We start from the raw sequence: 23,638 nt of genomic DNA, 5'->3' as shown, positions 1-23,638 counted from the left end.
TGCACCGATAGTCCCAGGGACTTATCAGTGCCCCAAACACAGATCAGCTCAGCAAGCCAGTGAAGCTAGAAGGGCTTTACTGGCCTACAAAAGCCAGAACAGATTTAAAACAGCAAAAGGTTGGTTTCACATTCATGTTTATGGGGGCAAACCAACACATAGAAAACCTAACAGTTTGTGTTAAGAGGTTCTAGCCTGGCAAGACATATTTTGTAACCCAGGTAACTGAGGCATCAGTCTTCCTCTAAATCTAGGGGAAATATTTTCTTTACATTTTGCGATCTGTCTGTGAGCCCAGCTCTATCCAACTGTTAACTGAAAAATGTCAGGTGTGTGTTTTTTGTGCTTTTTCAAATGTAGAGTTTTTTGGGCAGGTATGGATTATAAAACTGAAGATTTTTGGTTTGTTTGTTTTTCAAAAGAGTTGGATTTTCATGTTTTTTTGTTTTATTTTAGAATATTGACAATGTGATGGCACCAGAAGGAGTTGGACTTCTTACTGCATTGCGAGCTCTTTGCCATGTAGCATGCCCACCACCTCCTGTTGAAGGTATAGCAGAACCATCACTTTTTTTTAATTCTGAGCTCTTATACTTCATCAGTTACTAACTGAAAATGTTCATTTCAAAGTGTATCAGGCTTTTTTCCATTCAGCAAGATGTATGTTAATTGACCTTTAATAATTCATTTTAAATAATAGAACTTGAAATGTAATGTCAAATCTTGGTTACAACACCAACGTGCTTCACTGAATGGGTGTTTTCTATTCTGATTGGCATTGGATTTGAACTGTGTGGTCAGTTCAATGGGATTTGTTCATGCAATCGTGGAAGCTCTAATGTTCTTTCACCTTTCTGCAGCCTACAGTCAGAAAGTGCTAAAGGTTTGGGAAACAAGTCTTGGATCGAAAATGCATGGTGAGGTGCTGTTTGAGTAGCTCAGGGGGCTCACAGAACCCGTGCTGTGTTGGCGGGAGCATGGGAGACCCTCTGGGGCTTATTATGCATTGATGATACGATCCATGAATTGGAGTGATCCGAGCTGAGCTTAGTCAAGGTCCTGAAGGAGGAGCAGCTGAGTCCCGTCAGGGGAAAGAGGCCAGGGGCCAGAAATGGGGCTTGACTTTCAGTCAATTTACCAGGGGCCCTCATTTATATGGGGTTACATTGCGTTTTGTCCCTTAAACCGGAAATGCTTGAACACTGGGATGGCCTGAGACACCAGCCATTAGATGTCAAAATCAGGCAGGGAGGCAAATGATCCCTGCGTTCAAGGATTTTTTAATGCACCAGAGTGCTGACTTGTCTGGGTAAATGACCCTCTCCTGATATGGCGGGGTAGGGAATCACTGCAACGCGTATCGAGAGAAGTGCCACATCTGGTCTCCTCATTTGTTCTCGGTAGGGGTTCGAGTAAGTTCTTAAGAGCACCTTTGAGAGGTGAGATGGCAGTACTTTACTGCAGCAATACGTGAATATGTGAAAGCAAGGAAGAAATCGCAAGCCTTGGGTGAGCGCATAGATCACACTGAGACTGCCCTCTGAGTGATTGAAGGCAAACTTTCCAGGGTGATGGAGGAGCTGCGGGAAACGATGATGCACCGGAAGTGCAAAGACTTAGAAAACAGGTCACAAAGAGAGAACATATGCAATTCCTAAGAATACTCGGAAATGGACAATGTGCCTGTGTCTATTTCAGAGGGTGCTGAAGAACCCAACGAACATTGACATAAAGATCGACAGGGCTCAGTGTGTGCCTTCTGGAGAGAAATGGAGATTGCCCATCTAGAGCTATAGTAGTCCAGCTACACAGCTTTAAGATTAAGGAAGCTATTGTGTACGTCTGTCGCATACATTTAGATAGCACAGTCCACATTTTCCAAGATCTGTTGAATGGTACGTGTCTGCACAAAGTGCCTTTGACTATCGCCTTACAAAAATGCGTCAAATATAAGTTGACCTACCCCTCTCGCCAGCAATTCAAATGACAAGAAAGGGTGCTCACGATTTTAACGCTGGAGAGGGGGCTATCATTCTTGGCACCCAACTGCAACAAACCCAAGAAGCACTGATGTACTAGTCACAGAATCCCTTCAGGAGTCTGGAACAGCCATGGAAACTAGAGTTCATTCAGAACCATTCGGAGGAGTTCTGGCTGCAGGGATGGCCACAATAGTACAGCTGGCATGGTGACTGGATGAGGCCTCTCTGTGTTCAGAAAGTTTTTAAGGACTAAATAAGTTTAAATGGAGAACAACATTTCTAATCATCGGTCGGGACGGGATGTGGGGGGACTACATCACACCAAAACGGTACTGATTGGTTAATGTTTGGAGCGCAACAGGGGGAAATGACTTGAGATTGGATAGTCAGTGATTGGCTTAGCACATTGGAGGCAGAACCTGCAGAGAGATACAGAAGTTGGGAGACTGACAGAGACAAAGTATCCTTTTTGTATGAGAGAGATAGTAGAAGCCCGATTATATGCAAAGTAAGGGCTCTTGGGTATAAGAATGCCTGGCACATTCAGTACTGTGGCGGGTCAGACGAACGACGCAGACACTGAGGACATTTCCAACATGTGTTTATTAAAGAGTAAGGCTAAGGCCTAACGTTCCCTATCGATATGGGGTATCCCCTACCTATTATACTAACTAAGGTGCTCATCAGTCATCAGTAAATGTCTAAAGGAAAAAGTCTGCTGTACAAAACTATTGCCAACTGACCCTACCACTATTCTAACAAACTAAGGTCAGGAGAGTGACTCCTTTCTGCTAATGGATGCTTCTCGCACTTCTCTTCTTTAATCTTTAGTGTTTTCTTGTTCATATTCAGTTTTCAAATACTCTCTTGTTACTTTCTGTACCAGTACCTGTAGTTTTCTTTGCCGACCTTTGGCTTTCATCTCCTCTCTAAGGATTACTTTCTTTGGCCTTTGTCAACCCTTGTATTCAGGCTAATATGTTCTGGGTAAGAGTGAAAAGTGTCCTTTCCTATGTGTTGTTTACAATTAGGCTTCAGTCTTTCTTGGCGTAGTCTGTCATGCATAGCATTTATTCCTGAGGCTTCTCTGCCCTTCACTACCCGCGCTCTGTACAGCGGTCCTCTGCTCTTGAGCTTACGTCCGTGCTTCAAACAATAAAATAAATAGAATATAATTTTCTTTCTCTGTTATGTTCTCCTTAATGTTCCTTGAGTAACTTGTTGTTTTCCCCTCTTAGTAGGATAGTGTGACCCACGTTCCATTGATCCCTCTCTCAGGATTATTTATGAACTTTCTTACATCAACACTGTTCAAGCTCATCAGATTTAGTTTTTCAATTGCATCACTTGTACTAACACTAGTCTCTGTGCTTGGATAATGAGATCCACTTGGCCTCCCAGTTCCCCTGTTATGGTTGCTCTTCCGGCCTGTAGTGGTGTGCAAGCTTCTCCTTCGCTCAGACGTATTCTCGTGCTCCTGCAGTCCTGAGCCCTCTGAATAGTGCCTGGACCACCTGGTTGACCTGCTGTGGCCTGGATGCCGTGACTGTCGCTAGAATCAGCTTTCCTCCATCTGGTAGAGTGTCCTGAAGAGGCCTGCATCAGTGCTTGCTGCATCTCTTCATAGGAAAGGGTTACACTCGCCACCCAGACCCAACCGGAATCTTCCTCGCACCCGCAGCTTCTGGATCCAATGGCAGGAAAACCTACCGTCAGCGGCGCCCAGTCGACCTGCCTAGTCACTTGGAAAAATAGTGAGGGTGGTGAGTAATCACAATACTTACAGCCACCACTGTCTCCCCTATAATAACCCATAGAATAAAGTTTTGTTAATTCCACTCCTTCACTTTTTAAGTTTGTTCTAAAAGCTGTTCTGAAAGATAGGAATATATCTTACCTATAATATTCTTGAGAAGTCTTCTGGAACATTTTTCACCACCACATGAACCTTTCCTAACTTTGTCCCCTCTCCTGAGAAGAAGCTTTTGTTATTTTTGGGCACAAGGCCCCATTAAGCATAAGGATTGGACTTCTAAAGTTAAATTATTACTCTTGTGAGCTGGTTTTCCTTACTGCCTCATTACTTGCCTTTCTTTCAAGTGTTTAAGTGAATAGTATGCATTTCTACAAGCCTATGGTGACTATATATATAACAGAGGTTCGATCGTCGGAAGACGAAGCTGACCTCTATCCCCAGACCGCACTCCAGGAGTCGACTTCGGCAGGCCGCGTAACGGCTGTTCCCGAGTCCCAACCTCCACGCTCGAGAGATAGGGACACTACCCTCGAACCTCGGCGCCAGGCGTCGAAAGGCTCAGAAGGGGCAAAAAGACAGGGTAAACACTCTTCCACCCACGGGGAAGGGGAAAAACAACAGAGGAAGCAGTCTCAGCCTCCTTCCACACCTCAACAACAATCTACTCCACATAAACAGACGGACAAGTCTCAGTCTTCTGTTATCCCAAAGACCCCTGCTGAAACCAGTAGGTCTAGTCATGATAAAACAGGGAAAGCCCTCCAAGAAAGTCATTCCCAGTTCAAGAGAATGGTCAAGTGATGACATAGACAGTCATGTCAAGGATGTCATCATTGGCAGATTTTTACGCCAAGAACCCTGAACACTTTCTCTCTTATACCCCCGATGGGTCAGCACCCTCAGGCTCTAAAGATCCAATACCCCCAAGTAAGAAGTCCCGGGTTGAAGCACCAACACAGTCTTCAGACCCCTTCTTTATACAGCCCTATTCTCAATACCAGTGAGGTCCATCCTTTTGTGAGGATCGAGATTTGGGCATGTTGGAAGAACAAACTGGGACGTGCTACTATGGGGATGATGAGGACCAAGAGGAGGAGGAGGAGGACGACCCAGAAACCTACAGGGTAGATTCCCCGGTAGATAAAAAACCCCTGGTTACCGACTCCCCTGTCGACAACCAGCCTCTCTTGAATTAAGTTCTGTCCAGAGTGGCAGACCACTTCCACATTGACATCCAAGGTGCTCAAGAAGAGAGGGACTTTGCCGAGGAGTTAGTGGAAGAAAGGAGGACTGTTGCCCATGCCATCCCTATCCTTAAGTCTATACAAAGAAGAATAGACCCTTCCCTTGTTAATCCCAATCTCACTAGGGCAGTAAACCCCAGAATTGAGAAGCTTTTCAGGGCAGCCCAATCAGACCCACTCTACATAAGGGGGCATCTGAAACCGGACTCCCTGGTTGTTACAAACACCCGTAAGAGGGCAGGAACACCCTTGTCATTGTCCGAAGCTCCTCCCGACAAGGAGAGCAAGAAGATGTATTGCTTGCGCAGGAAGGTAGCCTCCACTTCCGCCTACCAGGCAAGGATTGCCAACTCCACCAACCTGCTGGCGAGTTACAACTGCCACCAGTGGGAAGAAGTCGCGGCACTCATAGATTCCGCCCCAGAACCCTTAAAAAGCCAATTGGCACGAGTTTCGGCGGAGGGAAGAGCCGTGTCCGGTTGCATTTCAAAAGCAACCTTTGATGCCGCGGATAACGCCGGCAGATTGATAGCAGAAAGTACTGTTATCAAAAGGCATGCTTGGTTACGGCAATCTTGGTTCAAACCCGAAACCCAAGCATCATTAATAGATGGAGCCGGATCTATTGTTTGGAAAGGCGGTCGAGGACGTGCTGAAAAATGCCAAGGACGAGTATGAGACACTCAAATCCCTAGGCCAACTAACCAATTAACCCCCAAACCAAAGGGGGAATGGCAATTTTCATCACCCACGTGGACAAAATTCCCAGAGAGGATCAAACTATTCCCAGGGGCAGGGTACACTATGGAACAATAACAACCAGCAGTCTACCCAGGGTTATGGCAGGGGTAACAAGAGTGGACGTGGTAAAGGTAGAAGCAGCTCCAGTAGAGGCGGCGGCACACCTCCACGGAAACAGTGCTGCTCCGTTCAGGGTCCCTTCTCACGCATCCCCAGTAGGGGAACGCATTTCCAACTTCACCCAAGCTTGGGAAGGGATCACATCAGACAGATGGGTGCTGTCCACAGTGTTCGCAGGATACTGCATCGAACTATAAGAGCGTCCCCGAAACCACCCTCCACGACAAAAAATACATTCTTTGGACCACCAGAAGATCCTCCTCGAGGAGATTGTCAATCTTCTAGCAAAGGACGCGATAGAACCCGTCCTGGCACACCATGTAAACAAGGGTATTTATTCAATTTACTTCCTTGTGCCAAAAAAAGATTTTACAATGCGCCCTGTATTGGATTTACGGCCTGCCAAGCCCCAAAAATTTTGCATGACTTCTCTCCAAGAGGTAATCCCCCTCCTAAAAAAGGAGGATTACATGGCAACATTGGATATGAAGGATGCCTATTTTCATATTTCCATGTTCCCAGCGCACAGAAAGTACTTGCGCCTCAAGGTGGACAGTCGGCACTACCAGTTCAAGGTACTGCCCTTCGGGATAGCTTCGGCTCCAAGGGTTTTCACCAAGGTACTGGCGGTGGCAACAGCACACGTACGCAGGGAGGCAATCCCGGTGTACCCTTACCTGGACGACTGACCCCAGTAATTTGCAGAACAAACATTCAAAGAACGATCAACCTCCTCTTCAAATTAGGTTTCTCAATAAACGAGAAAAAGTCAAGTCTGGTGCCAAGCACCTCCAAACAGTTCCTAGGAGCTATCCTAGACACGCAAGAGGGGTTGACCTTTGCATCAGAGGAAAGAATTCGGAATATACTGCTGCAAATTCCGCAATATCAGGCCGGTCGCCAGATAACGGTACGCAAAGCAATGCTTTGCTGGGCATGATGGCGTCATGTATTTACCTGGTCCCCCACGCGCACCTGCGCATGCGTCCCATGCAGGAATGGTTGGCGAAACAGTGGTCTCAAGCAGGTGGTCAGTGGGACGATCTAGTGGTCGTTTCGCCAACACTTGTACAAAGCCTTCACTGGTGGACAAGAGAAAATCAATCCAAAGGGAAACCCTTTTACGATCCCGAGATACAGGCGTTAGTCACAACCGATGCATGCCTGACAGGGCGGGGAGCTCACCATCTCCACCACACAGCTCAGGTTCTCTGGTCTCACTCAGTGGCCAAGAATCATATCAACCTGCTAGAGCTTCTGGCAATATTCAGAGTGCTCAAAGCGTTCAAGCCCTACCTGTTGAATCTATCAGTGCAGATCCGAACGGACAGCACTACAGCCATGTTTTACCTGAACATGCAAGGAGGGACTCGTTCACCAAATCTGTCCAAGCTTGCCCAGAAAATGTGGATATGGGCACTCAGACGGACATCTTCCTGTCATCTCAACATATTCCAGGGGATCTCAATTCTCTGGCGGATGCTTTGAGCAGAGATCCCCTCCCAGAGGAACACGAATGGTGTCTACACAGAGAAATCGTAGAAGATATCTTCTCTCAGTGGGGTTTCCCCACTATAGACCTATTCGCCACAAGCAAAAACAGACAGTGCCCAGGATTTGCATCCAGGTTCCCCCAGCCAGACTCCCAGGGGAAAGCCCTGTGGATGAACCGGTCATGGATGTTTGCGTACGCTTTTCCACCAACACCTCTCATCAAGAAGGTGGTCAACAAGATGAACAGAGAATCACATACCGCTCGACAACCGTGGTTCCCACGCTTACGCAGACTAGCGGTGTGCAAACCCATCAAACTCCCGGGCCGATGCAACCTACTTTCCCAGCACCAAGGTCAAACAGTGCATCCTCAACCCAACTCAATGAACCTGGCAGCATGGCTCCTGAGGTCATAGAGTTCGGACATCTCAAATTACCACAGAGATGTATGGACATCCTAAAAGAATCTAGGAAGCCAAACACGAGGCACTGCTACTTTGACAAATGGAAATGATTTGTTATCTGGTGCCAGAATAAGCAAATCAACCCAGTTGATTGCACTCCTTCCACAATTGTCACATACATGCTCCACCTGCTGGATGCAGGACTGGTATTTAACTCACTGAAGGTACACCTGGCAGGGCTGTCCGCATACACCACCTCCCATAACAAAGAGTTGTGGTGGAAAATACCAGTGGTTAAAGCTTTCATGGAAGGAGTAAAGAGACTTCACCCTCCTATTTCAAACCCACCACCAGGATGGGACCTTAACGTGGTGCTATCTAAACTCATGGGCCCCCCATTCGAGCCCATGCATAAAAGCAGTCTAAAACACCTGACTAATAAGGCGGCCTTCTTAGTAGCAATTACATCTATAAGAAGGGTCAGTGAAATTCAGGCTCTGTCAGTGCAGGATCCATTCTTTACAGTTCATAAAGATAAACTGCTTTTACGTACATACCCTAGGTTCTCACCTAAGTTTATTTCTAAATTCCACTTGAACCAGTCCATCGAGCTTCCGGCTTTCTTCCAAGACCCACAAAGCTCGGCTGAGGTGAAACTATACACCCTAGATGTGCGTAGGGCGGTCCTCTACTATGTAAACAAGACCAGACCGCTCAGGAAAACAGACCAGCTGTATGTCTCCGTAGCTACAGGCAGAGAGGGAGATCGCATCTCTAAAGGTGCCATCACTAAGTGGATTATTAACTGTATCTGGCTGTGTTACTCCCTTTCTGAAAAAACTCTGCCTTTCACGCCAAGAGCCCACTCTACAAGAGGCATTGGGGCCACTCTAGTTTTCATTGCAAATGTACCCCTTGACACCATTTGCAAAGCAGCTACTTGGAGCTCTATTCACACTTTTACTCAGCACTACTGCATTGACACCCATTCCAACACAGATACTCAAATGGGACAAGCGGTTCTAAGACATTTATTTGCTCATGACCCTTCTCACATCCCACCTCCTTCTAACACTGCTCGCTAATCTATGCACAGCATGTGATCTAAACAGATTCCACAAGCCTCAGAAGGGATACATTACTCAACGTAATCGTATTTCTGATGCTTGTATCTGCTTAGATTCACATGCGACCCACCCTTCCTCCCCTCTGAGAGAAGGCGCATGGATGCTTGTAGTCTTATCTTTCTATCTGCTTGGATTATCTGTACTCCCGCTACTCCTCCTGCTACCTCATGTCAGAGAAAATACAATCTGAGGGTCCTAGACGCGTGAGGGATCATGGGTACAGTGGACGTCACACTAGGGATAGTATTACTGGCACGCCCTGTGCCGACGCCCATTTTCGAGTTTCGAAAAACAAACTGTAATACTCCACAGCTTCCACTAGATGTCGTCCTATGCACAGCATGTGAATCTAAGCAGATACAAGCATCAGAAATACGATTACGGTGAGTAATGTATCATATATATATATATATATTGAGTGTTGTGGGATAATATTACCCGTTTGATACATTTTTCGAGTGCGTTTTGGGCCGATAATAGAGTATTTGTACTTGCCTGACTAAGCAGAATTATTGTGCATCACTGAGTGGACTCATTGTAGACCCCTGACCACAATCACTCACTCCTGAGACTAAGCCCGGACCACTCTCCACAGTAATCTTGATTGGGTTTGGTTAACCTCTGAGTGCCCCTGTTCACTATAACTATAACTAATGTAATCTGTTCACCAGGGCAGATGTTAGAAATCCATCTTAACAGTTGATTATGGAGATGAAGCAGCTTTGCTCATCAGTAGTGGTTCCTCAGGAAACCCATTTAAAACAGGCTGGCCAGAAAAGGTTGAAAAACAGACTTTCCCCAGCAATATCGCTCCTCACATTGTGACAAAAGGGTGGGAGTGTCCCCGTTCACATAAGGGCTTCCTTTGTGTGTGAAGCTGCATTAAAGATTGACAAACTACGTTTATTATGCTGTAGAGCAGGATGAGGGGAAAACCGCTAACTATTGCTGCACGGTGCGCTCCCAGCAGCCAGGCTTATCTTAGGAGGGAGAGAGGGCTTAGGAATGTACAAAGAACTTGTAGTATACCAAGGTTTCAACAGAAACACTTACAACGAGAAGTATTATACAAAATAAAGGTTTATTATAAATACAATTAGGCCAAGTTAAGTGTCGGGGGTAAGTACTTTGTCACAGAGTCATAAACGTAACACAATGCTTGAAGGTACACCGACCAAAGCATAGACCCTGTTCAGAAAACTAACAATAATTCTAGGGAAGTTCCGACCTTATTATACACCTTTAGTATAGGCTGCACCTATTCATGTGGTGTAAAACGGTTATAGGTTAAAGGTTCTAATCAAAAGATTCGAAATACAATAGGTTTGAGTCAATAGGACCGAAAACAAAAGGTTAAAAAAAAAAAAAATTCTTTTCATTTTATTTTTGGGGGGGGGGGGGGGAAGGGAGGTCCCCTCAACCCCTGTTTTTGTGGTAAAAACCACTTTTTTTACCTACACGGAAACTCAAAAAAATATATATAATTAAAAAAAACAGTGAAACCTTTTGTTTTCGGTCCTTTTCACTTGACCCTATTGCATTCAAACCTTTTGTGTTCGAACCTTTAACGGGACACAGTGTAAAACCATAAGTTATTTTCCGATTACCTTACAGTAAATCAAGGGTAGTAGACCCCGTCAGTCATGCAGTGACACTCAATTAAGGAATCACCTAGTAAACCAGGCCTGGGATACCTTTCTGAATAGTGGAACACAGATTCAAGAAACAGTATAAACCTATATCTACATTCAGAATAACACTATTATACCAGATGAGTAAGACATTTTGGTGTAATATACAATTGCAGCTGCTTTTCAGATCAGTGAAACACAGACTAAGGTAAGCAATTACCCTTTAACTTAATCAAGGTAAGTAAAACCTAAGGCAGCCTTATTCTACACAGGCTGTACCGCAGGTCAGGGGAAGCAAGACCCAGTTGGTATACTTTTACATTTATATCCTAAAAGAAATAGTACATTGAAGCCAACAGCATTACCTCTGGGAAGAGGCACAACCAATTCACAGTAAAATAACCTTATATATACTTTTCAGAATGGCAAAACACATTCAAGATAACTAAAAACGGTTGTAAATGCTCACACTCAGAGGGGCAGTTACCAACCAACTCTTTAGCAAGTAAGTCACTTTTAAAAACTTGTTCTCTTTTCAAGGCAGAATAATGTTCTTATCCAGTCCTTCCCTAGTTTATTGCAGGAGTTCTCTCAGAGGCAGAAGAGGGACCCTAATGGTCTAGGAGCCAGCTGTAGGCTGGGTGAGATAGGTTCAGCTGCAGGGAAAGTTGGAGTTCTCCAGCGTGGGGTCTGCCCTGGATTCACATGCTCCTGAATATTCCCCGTCAGGCCGTTAATTCTCAGTAAACGAAAAAACTGTTTCACTTTCACTTACAAACTGTATTTCGAATGGATTGTGTCCTCCCACGTATTACTCATCTTATGATATTCGTATCCTGCCAGCTTCGCTGCTTTGGAAAAAAAATTCCGGGAGAGGGCGCTCTGCACGAGCTTGTGGCGTCAATGTCCCTCGATGGTCTCCGTACCGTGTCGACTTCACCAACAGTATAAATAGCTTATGCTGCGCCCGTTGGCTTCAGTTCCGTTTTTCCAATTGCTTCGCTTTCCCGAACGGCGAGCTTTGAAATTTTCTTCTGAAAATGTCTTCTTCTACCTTCTAAGACGGGGTTAAAAAAAATGTATCGACTGTGGATCGAAGATGTCGATTACAGATCCTCAACGCGTTTGGTGCCTGGGTTCAGATTATCGAATCAGCGATTGTGGCTCTTGTCAGTCGATGACGAAGAAGGCACTTCGTGAGAGGAAAGGTAAACTGGCGGTGGGGCAGGAAGCTTCTAATGCCTCCTCGAAGGACTCAAAAAGATATAAGAAATTGAGCGATTCGAAAAAAATCGGATCGTCGTAGACACTCTAAGAGATCTCGATCTTGTTTTTAGATAGAGATGCTCTTCATCTTCCTCTTCAAAAAAAGTTAAAAGGAGACATAGACCTCCATCTACATCCTGCGATACATCTACCGAATTGGTACGATGCCCGACTAAGTCGGATTCCCCAAGAAAATGTGAAGATTTTAGAAGGAAGATGGAGGTCTTTGAGAATGCGGCCTCAATCCCCTCAAAGAAGCCTCAAAAGAGCCAGACCCCGTTCGCTCCGTCGTACGACACAGGGAAGTCAGGAACTACTGTGGTAAAACCCAGTAGTATGGGTGAAACTCGAGTCGACGCCAAGTAGTCGAAGATTCCTTGAGAATCGAGTTTCCCCGATACCGCATAAAAAACAAGTCATGGAAAACATCAGCGACTTCGCCAACGTCTTCGACATCGCCTTCGACGCCTTTGTCGAAGACATCATCGGTGTCCTCGAAGACTCCTTCGATACCATCAAAGGTTCCTTCGATTCCTTTGACCAAAACTTATGAACAGGAAAGGAGATTTACTCCTTTACCTAAATCAGACTTTTTTAAAGTCTGTCTTCTATTTTTGAAGAAAGTGGCTCTGAAGAAGAGGTCACAGAAGAATTAATCGATCCAGAATCGAAAATGAGACCTGTGTGGCACCCTTCGCACTGCTAGTTGCATTGATATGTCACCTGAGCTGGAGTTTGCAAAACCTGACACTGCAGAACATGCAGATTCAGGGTACAGGAGTTTAATGAATAGAGTGGTGGAATATATGGGTTGGGGTAGAGCCTCACCGACTTTTGATCAGGATGATATGACTGACCTACTTGATCGGGGCCCCCAGAAGGATCCAATTCTCCCCTTCCATAGGGCACTTCAGAGAACAGTAGAAAAGAACTGGGAAATTACTGACAATAATGCTGCAGTAAATAGTAATTTTCCTAAGAAGTATAGAACTTCTAGTTCTGACCCTGAGTATTTAAACGGGCATCCCGCTCCAGAAAGTCTGGTTATTCAAGCTGCAACTACCTCAAGACACACTGCATATCCATCTATCCCTCTGGATAGAGAGGATAGGAAGGTGGATGCTTGGGCCCGTAAAGTTTTTACTTCGGGTAGCATGGCTCTCAAGTCAACTAATGTCACCTGTACCCTGGCCAGGTTCACCCATACCCTGTGGGACTGCATTTCGGCGGCGGCTGATCATATTCCGGAAGGCGAGGAAAAGGAAGGTTTCCTGAATATTTTCAAAGACGGAAAGGAGGCAATGGGGGAATGTCTCAAGTCTGGACTGGATACTGCTGATAGTATCAGCAGATCCATGGCTGCAAGCACAGTGCTATGCACATTTGCGTGGTTGAGGAAGTCGGGGTTTGCACCAGATGTGGAGGCCAGACTTCTCAACACTCCTTTTGATGGCTTGAGGTTGATCGGTAGTAAAGCTGATGAAAGCTTATAAAAACTACAGACCTCAAAAGCGGCAGCTAAATCTCTTAGCGCCTCCATGCAACAGCCTCAGAAACCTTATACGGGCTCATCTTCCTGGAGAGGTCGTTCTTTTCGGTACTGCTCCTTTTTTGGTAGAGGAAGAGGACAGGCAATTCAAAGAGGCAAGAGAAATGTTGCTCGTGGTGGACGAGGAAAAGGTACAAAATCAGTCTCGGGAACGGCATCTTTGCCCTCCGCCGCTCCTGCAGCGCCTCCAAATCACTCTGAGACCTTATCACACAAAACCCCGGTGGGAGGCAGAATCTCTCGGCATCTGAAAGAATGGCGGGGCACTACTTCAGATGCTTGGGCACTGGAGACTGTAGCTCAAGGTTACTGCCTTCCCTTCCTAAAAAGGCCTCAGGACCATCCACTGGGAACCAACTCTGTCAAAATTTCAGACCCACTCCTGTTGCAGGAAATTGTAACCCTGCTAGAGAAAGGTGCAATAGAACAGGTACCTGTAGAGGAGAGGAACAAGGGTTGGTACTCCCCCCTACTTTCTCATTCCAAAGAAAGACTGAGGATTGAGACCCATCTTGGACTTAAACTTGAACAGGTTCCTCAGGAAGGACAAGTTCAAGATGGTAACCCTTTCTCAGATCCTTCAGGCTCTCCAACTCCAAGACTGGTTTGTATCGTTGGACCTACAGGATGATTACTTTCATGTGCTAATCCATCCCAAGCACAGAAAGTACCTGAGGTTCGCAGTTGGCGGTTCTCACTTTGTTTCGAGTTCTGCCATTCGGGCTGACCTCCGCCCCATGGGTTTTCACCAAACTGAAGGCGGTTGTGGCAGCAAGTCTCAGGAGAGGGGGGGATTCACGTCTACCACTACCTGGGCGATTGGTTGATCAGAGCTTGTTCTCGCGAACATCTGTCGGTCACCTGTCACTTCCTTCACAACCTGGCCATCTCCCTCAATTTCAAGAAGTCTCACATGATACCACCCAAAAGCTCCAGTTTATCGGAGCAGTTTTGGATACTTCCTCGGGCAAAGCCTCACCTCCCGAGGTGAGAGCTCTCCACATTCTGCAGATGGTAGCAAAGTTCCAGAATGCCCAGCATCTGCCGGCCTTCGATTTTCTGAGGTTGCTCGGCCTCATGGCATCCTGCATTTTTCTGGTGCCAGAGGCCAGAACTCAGTGGTCCCAGTTCTCTGGAGTATGTCGGATCTTCTGCAAGTCCCGAGCGCAGATGCTCAGGATCTACTATGGTGGGCTTGCAACGACAACATCCTCAAGGGAGAATCTTTTTGGCAACCATGGCCGGAGATAACAGTAGTAACGGACGCCTCACTCACGAGGTGTGGAGCCCATACCAACGATCTGACAATCAGCGGTCGTTGGTCTCCATCGGAGTCCAAACTACACATCAACCTATTGGAGCTGAAGGCAATCAGACTAGCACTGAAGGCCTTCCTGCCCTCAGTACAGGGAAAGAATGTCCTGATAATGACGGACAATACGGTGGCCATGTACTACCTCAACAAGAGAGGAGGTGTAGGCAACTGTGCAGGGAAGCAATGCAGCTCTGGTTCTGGGCAATACGAGAAGGAATCTCTCTGTCAGCAGTTCACCTAGCCGGAGAGCAGAACACGACGGCAGACGCTCTGAGCAGGCAGAGCAGTGTCTCCCACAAGTGAGAGCTAGCTCAGGAAGTCGTCCTAGAGATCTTCGCCCTTTGGGGAACCCCTCAAGTGAATCTGTTTGTGACTGCGGTCAGCCGGAAGTGCGAACAGTACTGCTCAAGGGAATTTCCTCTGAGAGGAGCTCTAGGGGACGCGTTCGTGGTAGACTGGAAGTTTCCACTTCTGTACGCGTTTCCTCCAGTCCCCGTGATACCTCAAGTAATCGGGGGTTTGAGAAAGTTCAGGAAAACCATGATCCTAATTGCCCCAGATTGGGCCAGGAGGACGTGGTACCCGGACCTTCTGGACATGTCCATCTGCACTCCAATACGTCTTCCGCAAAGAGAGGATCTTCTCTCTCAAGAGGAAGGTCTGGTTCTCCATCCAGAGGTCAAAACACTCAACCTTCACACATGGTTTCTGAGAGATTGAGATACAAGGATTGGGATCTTCTGGATGACGTAATGGAGATTTTGCTTTCGGCCAGAAGGCCAGCAACAAAATCTTTGTACCAATGTCATTGGAACAAGTTCAGTAACTGGTGCAAAGATAAAGATGTGGATCCTTTTCAATGTGGCACCCCAATGGTGATTTCTTTCCTATTACATCTAGCCAATCTAGGCTCCAGATCGGAACAATTAATGGATATCTAGCTGCGCTGTCCTTTTTCAAGCGCTTCTCGGAAGAGGTATCTCTTCCGAGAATTCCATTGATATTCAATTCAAAATTCCATTGATATTCAATTCCTGAAAGGGCTTACTAACGTATACTCTCCAGTACCTTTTCATGTCCCAACTTGGGATTTAAATCTAGTACTTAAGTTTTTAACTTGTATACCTTTTGAGCCTCTGCACTCATGTCCCTTGAGGCTTCTAACATTGAAGACTGTCCTTCTTGTAGCCTTAACAGCAGCCCGCAGGGTTAGTGAACTACAGGCTCTCTCATGTAAACCCCCCTATACTACTTTAAGGACAAAGTGGTTCTTAAAGTTAAACCATCTTTCTTACCAAAAGTAGTTTCTGATTTCCACTTGTCACAAAAAATTATATTACCAACATTCTACCCTCCTCATTTAGGCAAAGAGGAGGAGTGATTGCATAGACTGGACCCTAAAATGGCACTCAGTTTTTACATTTCAAGAATGTCAAAATTGCGTCAGGATGACCAACTTTTTGTAGGTTCTACTGGTCATAAATTGGGATTAGCGGTGACAAAACAGACCATATATCCCGCTGGACCATTCTAGCTATAATTGAATGCTACAGATTGGCGGGAAAAGACCCACCGGATGGGTTTCGAGACCACTCTACTAGGGGAATGGCTACTTCTGCGGCTCTGAAGAGGGTGCCGTGCAGCAGATTTGTTCAGCTGCAACATGGGCATCAATGCATACCTTCATCAAGCATTATTGCTTAGATGCTTCTTCCTCTAATGAGGGTTGATTTGCCAAGGCGGTACTTCATTCCGTCCATGAGAACAATAACTAGTACTCCCACCTTCAAAATGACCACCGATATGGGAGTCTATCATAAGATGAGTAATACGTGGGAGGACACAATCCATTCGAAGAACAAGTTACTTACCAACTGTAACGTTCTTTCGAATGGATGTTCCTCCCATGTATTACTCATCGCCCCTCCCATCCTACCCCGCAGTACAGTTACTTACACTTTCCTCTCACGAAGAGTCTATCTGTCATGAGGCACGCCTGGGTGTTCCTCGAATATTTCCTTGAAAAAACAGAACTGAAGCCAACGGGCGCAGCACAAGCTATTTATACTGATGGTGACGTCGACACGGTACGAGCACGTCGAGGGACATCGACGTCACGACCTCATGCACAGTGCCCTCTGCTGAAAAAAAAATTCCGAAGCAGCGAAGCTGGCAGGATACGAATATCATAAAATGAGGAATACGTGGGAGGAACATCCAGTCGAAACAATGTTACAGTTGGTAAGTAACTTGTTCTTCTCTGCTAAACCAATCCTTGTACTCGATGAGGAGGGAAGTTCTCTCTTCAAGCTCTGCTCCAGTTGCGGACTTCGGGAATGTGTTTGTGGAAGACAAACACCTTCCATGCCTCTACTGTCTTCACCTGGACCACAAAGAAGGGGATTTCAAGATCTGCCTTGGGTCTTCCAAGAGAACGATGAAGGACCGTCACAGTAGACTGGTGGCGTGGCTAAGCGCCAAGGCCTCTGCCCTGTGCCCGAAGCAGGGTCATGCCTCACCCAGTAGCTGGCTTCGAAGTCCTTTGAGGGCGCTCCATCCATGGGGACCCAAGACAAGGCCATGTACCGCAAGTCCGGTTCCGCCGGGGTCGCCGCACAAGCTGTTCCCGCGATGGGCAGGGCGCGATCAACCTCACCATCGCATCCACCGATCAAGCTCCTCCTCAAAAAGGAAATCGAGCAACCCGGCTAAGCTGCAGGAGAAGCCAACAAAGCCTAGGATGGAAGAAAAGGCAGCTGGCCTGCCCAAGAAGGCTCAGGAAAAATAATAGTCAACTATTGAGATGGTGGCGGCCGCTTGCTCGAAGGCCAAAGGGGCCAACTCTGTGAAGGTAGCCACGACTGCGCCCAGGGTCTCCCTACCCCCGAGGCGGGAGGCCTCAGCCAGGGTGGTGGCAAAGACACCGGAAAAGAGGATGCCGTCACTAAGCCCGACTGAGACCCCTCAAGGCGCAAAAAGAAGGGGAGGGGTGCGATGAGGTCCCAGGCCAGCCACAGTCCGTACCCCAGAACATGGATGTTTTTTCCTCTGACAAGGTGAACCAGGAGTCCGTACATAAGATCCACAAGGACGTGGAGGACAACGGTGCCAGGCCTTGTAGGCCTACCGCACCGATTCTGCCAAGAGATGTAGCTCTGGACATCCTTTCGACCCTACAGACGTTGGTGTCAGAAATCTGAAAAGGATGCCACAGGCTAGGGCCCAAGTGGCCCCAGATCAGCCTCCTGTGAAAGAGGAAGCGACATCCTACGCTGCTGCATCAACCTCAACACCTGTGCCAGGTGTCCCTTCTTCCCCCCCCCGATGGAAAAGGGGACGGTCACAGCGATGGACGACATAGTCATAGCGGGCGGATCGCCGTTACCGGATGAGGTGGGATCGTTTCATCTCATGGTCGCCTGAGCTTCCGAACTCTTCCTGCTGCCACCCCAGGAGACCAGAAAGGAAGGCTTCCTCTACCCGAGGCACGAGGCCAAGAGGAAGACCTTTATGGTGGTGCCCCTACTAGACGATGTGCGCGAGGAAGGCCCGGCCTTGTTGAAGAACCCTGCCTCGGCCCGGCCAAGCGGGATAGGCTAGAGAAAAAGCACCAGGGTCCGCTCCCAGGTGCCTACGGTCTCAACTGTCACCAGACTCGGTGGTGTCAGCGGCTGCGAGGAAGAGGTAGTCTAACCCATCGTCATTGTCCTCTGTCCCTCCGGACAGTGATGGCAAGATGCTGGATGCCATGGCAAGAAAGGTCATCTACTCCGCTGCGTCGACCGTCAAGGCCGCCAACGCCCTGGATATCCTGGCCAGGTATGATAGGTAACTTTGATACAAACTGGCCCCGATTCCTGCTTGACGACAAGCGGGTGGAGGTGATCACACTCCTCCAGAAGGGGTGAAGTGGCATCGGACAATGCCATCACGGCTGCCCTGGACATCGCCGACACAGGTTTCCGACAGATGGGGAACAGTGGCTGCCTTTGTTGTCATGGCTGGCTGGAGGCCACCAATTTCCACCAGTATGATCAGACGAGAGTACAGGATATGGCCTTCGACAGGTATAACCTCTTCGGGAAGGCCGCCGACGAGTCCCTGCAGACCATCAAGACGGATACGGAGACTGCTCGTGCCCTGGGTACTCCAACATCACTGCTCTTCTTTTCCCACCTCCGGTGGACAGTCTGGCAGATCGACGAAAGGTTTTGGTGGAGGCTCCTCGTCATACCGTCAGCCCTCCCAGACCCCGACCCAGGAGGCCTTCATACCTCATTCAGAGGTCGTTCCAAGGCTTTCGGTGTAGGTTGTCAGCACTGTCGTCGCCCCCAAAGCGGAATGCAGGTGCTGAAGCAGGACTGAACCGGCTAGGGCGTCCGGCCCCCCACCCGTGCACCCCGGTTGGGGGGGCGGCTGACGGGATTCATCAGCAAGTGGTAAAAGATCTCCACCGACAGACAGGTGATGAATGCTCTCGCCCACGGATATACCTTGGGGTTTCAACAAAAGTGTCTCTGGATCCCTCCGGTGACCCGGCAGGAGCAGCACATCCTTCAGCTCCTGCAGGAGGTACAGGACTAATTAGTCAAAAAGACCGGGGGCTGGAGGCCCATTCTAGACCTGTGGCGTCTCAACAAGTACCAAAAATTCAGGATGGTACCGTTGCAGCACATGCTTGGCCAACTGGAAGAAGGAGACTTGGATCTGGATGTCACCTACTTCCACGTCCCCATTCACAGGAAGCATTGAAAGTTCCTATGCTTCGTGGTGCAGGGAAGGCACTACCAATTCAAAGCCCTCCCTTTCGGCCTAAAGTCAGCTCCCAGGGTGTTCACGAAGTGCCTGGCACCAGTGGCGGCCCATCTACGTCTACGAGGGATACACGTGTACCCGTACTTCGATGACTGACTCATCCTTGCCAATTTGAGAGAGGTAGCCGTCCAACACACTGAGACGATCGTCCAGCTGCTGGCGGTTCTGGGATTCCGTTAATTATCCGAAGTCCTGCTTGACACCATCGTGGAGCGCTCTGTTCCTAGGAGCCAGGCTCAACATGGTCTCCTGCCTAGCTTTGCCCTCTGAGGAAAGGATAGCGGCTGTGCTGGGCCAGGTGCGCTCCGGCTGTTGTCACTGAAGACAATCGTTGCTTAGCATGATGTCGTTGTGCATCTACCTTATTCGACTATGCAGGTTGCGCATGCAGCCTCTTCAGGAGTTCCTGGACGCTCGCTGGATACAAGTGTCCGGAAGCTTCACGGACAAGAACCCGCTCGACGAGAAGTTGTGTAGGGCGGTGAGGTGGTGGGGCATACACTCAAACATCACCCAGGGTTTCAAAACCCCCATACCAAAGGAGGGTCACCACAGACGCTTCCCTGGAGAGCTGGGAAGCCCACACCGTACATCTGCACATCGGATGGCTGTGACTGCCGGAGGTGAAAGATCTCCACATCAATATCCTGGAGCTGCGGGCAGTGTTCTGGGCCATCAAGTCATTCCTTCTATCCCTGAAGTACAAGGTGGTGAGGATTTTCACGGACAACACAACCACAAAGTTCTACATCAGGAAACAGGGAGTGGGGGGTCCTGATCTCCAGCACTCTCCAGGGAGGCGCAGAACTCGTGGCACTGGGCCATTGGAGAAGAGATGTTCCTCATCCCCTTTCACCTGGCGGGAGTCGAGAACACCATTGCTGACTCCCTCAGCAGGGAGTTGCGCTCCTTCCAAGAGTGGGAACTTTATCAAGTGGGTCAGGCCCCAGATCAATCTGTTTGCGATGGCGGCAAACGCCAATTGGCAGAAATTTGACAGCAGGTTCCACCAACAGAGGAGCATGGGGGGCACGTTCTCTTTTCCGTGGGAAGGCCTGTTTCTGTACGCTTCTCTGCCGTTGCCTCTCCTGCTGCGAGTCATCAGCCAACTCAAACAGTGCCGCTGCAGGATGATGCTCGTCGCCCTGGCCTGGCCGAGGCAGACTTGGTAACAGGACCAATGTCAGCCTGTCAGCGTTGCCTCCGGTCAAGCTGCCAGTGATCGCGGACCTGCTGACCCGAGAAGGAGGCAAAATCCTGCATTACCACCCAGGATCGCTGAACCTGCAGCACTAGAGTTTGGAGGATACGAGTTGCCGGTGTACAGCAGGGAAGTGTTTACCAAGGTCAGAGTGTCATCAACTCTTAAATGCTATGGACACGAGTGGAAGCGTTTCGCTACGTGGTGCTGTTCGCAGAAGATCACCCCTCTGAGGGTCAGAGCCCTGCAGATTCTTCCATACTTGTTGTACTTGGCCAAGGCGGGCTGGCGCACACCTCTATCAAGGTGCATCTGGTGGCTATCTCCTGCTATACCAGGTCTTCAGGAAGATCTTCACTTTGGTCTCATTGGCTCGTGAAGGAGTTCCACAAAGGACTGTTTCAATCTTTCCCGCCGGTGAAGGCTTCTGCCCCGGCGTGGAAACTCAACATGGTGCTGACAAGGCTCATGGGAGCCCCCTGCTGGCCTATGCATCAGGCCGCTCTCAAGTTCCTCTTGTGGAAAACTGTGTTCCTTGTGATCATCATCTTTGCCAGGAGGGTGGGTGAGATCCAGGTGCTATCTCGCAAACAGCCATATCTGACTTTCCACGAATCGAGGGTGGTGCTGCGGACGCACCCCTCCTTCATGCCAAATGTTCCGTCAGAATTCCAGCTCAATGTGCCTTTGGTGTTACCTGTGTTTTTTCCGAAGCCTTCGTCGCCGGCTGAAAGGGCATTGCACTCGCTGGACTTTGCTCGTGCTCTGAAGTTCTACGTGGCACACACGAAAGATGTCTCAACTATTTGTGAACTTTGGTCCTGTGAACCATGGGAAGGCCTTGTCCAAGGCTTCCATCTCCAGGTGGCTCTCCGGATGCATCACACACTGTCATCGGTTGGCCAGCCGACCGCTGCCTGGCCGTCCGAGAGCCCATTACACCAGAGCGATAGCTGCAACAACGGCGTTCCTGTCTGTGTGCCCCTGCTGAACAGCTGCAGGGCTGCTACGTGGAAATCTACGCACACCTTCACGACATTCTACTGCATCGACAGGGATTCCAGAGACACATCCAGGGTCGGGCCAAGCAGTGCTACACAACCTGTTCTCTTGAGGCGAGTCTGTTACAGAGGTAATAGTTTTGCTTCCGTTGAACCTTGCCACCTCCCGTGGTTGTGTAATGTGGTGCTGCTATGTATTATTTATTCATGAGCATGTGAATCCATGCCAGACCCCATGCTGGAGAAGCAACAAGTTACTTACCTGTAACTATTTTTCTCCAACATGGGTCTGGCACGGATTCACATGCAAACCCTCCCTCCTTACCCCTCTGCTGTGCTTCTTGGCCATACTGCCACTGTACGTGCTTATCAAATCTGAAGATGGCAGCCAGTGGCAGGGCTTAAGGAGAGAGCAGTAATTGGCTGGGGGCAGTATGACCCAGATTACAATGATTGGTTAAAGGAGTAATACAGTTTGTAAGTGAAACCGTTTTTTTGTTTTACAGAGCATTCCCAGCCTGACTGGGAATATTCATGAGCATGTGAATCGGTGCCAGACCCATGCTGGAGAACAGTAGCTGCAGGTAAGTAACTTGTTCCTTCCTGAGGCAGGAGGAGAAGTAAGTATTTCACTTTAGAGTTAGTTGAAAGCATCCAGGGACTTATGAAGACACCCTATGAGGATTCCAGCAATGGGCCTGGGTGAACTGGATGAGAGGACTCCCAACCACAAGAAACACCCCAAAGTTATACAGAAATCACACAGGCTTAAGGTAAGCGAGTTTGCAGTGGGGGAGACTTCAGGATCTCCGGCCCAAAACCTGGTTGATGAATTTCTTGTCATGAAGACTGGACACTGGAAGGGAATTTGAAGCAGGGATCAACGGGGAAGGCTCCAGGCGCAAGTGTCTTTGCTGCTGGATGCGGCTCTGTGGTTTTGTCGCCCTTTTCAGGAGCCATGAGAAGACTGAATATTACTGGTTGGATTATCGTCTGTAATCTGCTCCAGCACTCTTGTTAGGGGATTTCAAGGACTTAAACCGTGTCCCTGGAGAGCCAGGAGGAGGCCACCAAAGTTTCAGCTCGATTCTGAAGACCATGCACCGCACAATGGCTCGAGGTTCCAGGGTATTGGGGGTATTGTAGCCCTGCAAGGTCGCAGCACGACATGGGATGGCTCAAAATGCAGATCTTCTTGAGTCTAACAGATCTCACCAGCTTCTTTGTTGGAGTCAGTGTGTTCGGGGCCCCCAGTTTGATTGGAAGGAAGGGTTACAGTAGGCTCTGGTTACACAGCAGGCTCTCTGGTTGCTGGGAATCGCTAAAGCCGTCTTTTCTTAATCTTCCTCTTCAGTTTCAGCTCCAGTGGCCGACTTGTCAGCAGTTTCCAGGTTCGGAGTATTTAACTACAGCACAACCTCTGCAATCTCCCTGCATTTTACAGAAACTGGCGGTCTGACTTTCCATTCAGCACAGCCAGCCCCTGTAAGAAACTGATGGTGGCAACAGTAAAGACAGACACAAGTGATCACAGTTCAAGGGTGTTTATTAAACTGTATAGGGAGGTGGGAAAAACGCCTAATCTAAACTTAAATCTAAGATGGGAGCAAGCTACAACCATCAAATAATAAGGCAGTACTAGTGGCGTCTTGTCAACTAAAAGGCCCTATACTAAAAAAATATATTGCCAATCCTTACAACTAAATGCAAAAAGAGCGTGGGATAGTGCTCATAAGAAAGAAAGAAGTGTTCACAAATGATAAGTGAGGATGTGGTAGCCAGGGTTCTCCCTTCCCCACGTTTTGAGCAAAGGACAAGGCGGGACTCCTGGGCATAGCCCACTCTCGAGCTTTCCCAGCACGAGACAACGGTTCCGTTCTCGGGTATAAGGACATTTTGTAGAAAAGAGACTTAACCACCAAAAGTCTCTTGTCTCAGAGGATCTGATGCCTTCAAAATAATAAACAAAGTTCCTTTCCGCATGTATGCTGG

General features: G+C 48.1%; 1 protein-coding gene across 1 annotated transcript in view; it reads left to right on the top strand.

Moving 5' to 3' along the window:
• Window positions 1–23,638, top strand: part of VIRMA (vir like m6A methyltransferase associated) — a 1,848,046-nt gene that overhangs the window by 834,334 nt on the left and 990,074 nt on the right. The window contains exon 13 of the mRNA XM_069621370.1: window positions 457–550. Coding sequence (XP_069477471.1) covers window positions 457–550 — 94 coding nt within the window. The remainder of the gene's footprint in view (window positions 1–456; window positions 551–23,638) is intronic.

Source organism: Ambystoma mexicanum, chromosome 5q, assembly GCF_040938575.1.
Source record: "Ambystoma mexicanum isolate Mex_15411 chromosome 5q, UKY_AmexF1_1, whole genome shotgun sequence".
Classification (NCBI taxonomy): domain Eukaryota; kingdom Metazoa; phylum Chordata; class Amphibia; order Caudata; family Ambystomatidae; genus Ambystoma; species Ambystoma mexicanum.
The sequence above is the reverse complement of the archived record's forward strand: the minus strand, read 5'-3'. Positions and strand labels throughout refer to the sequence as shown.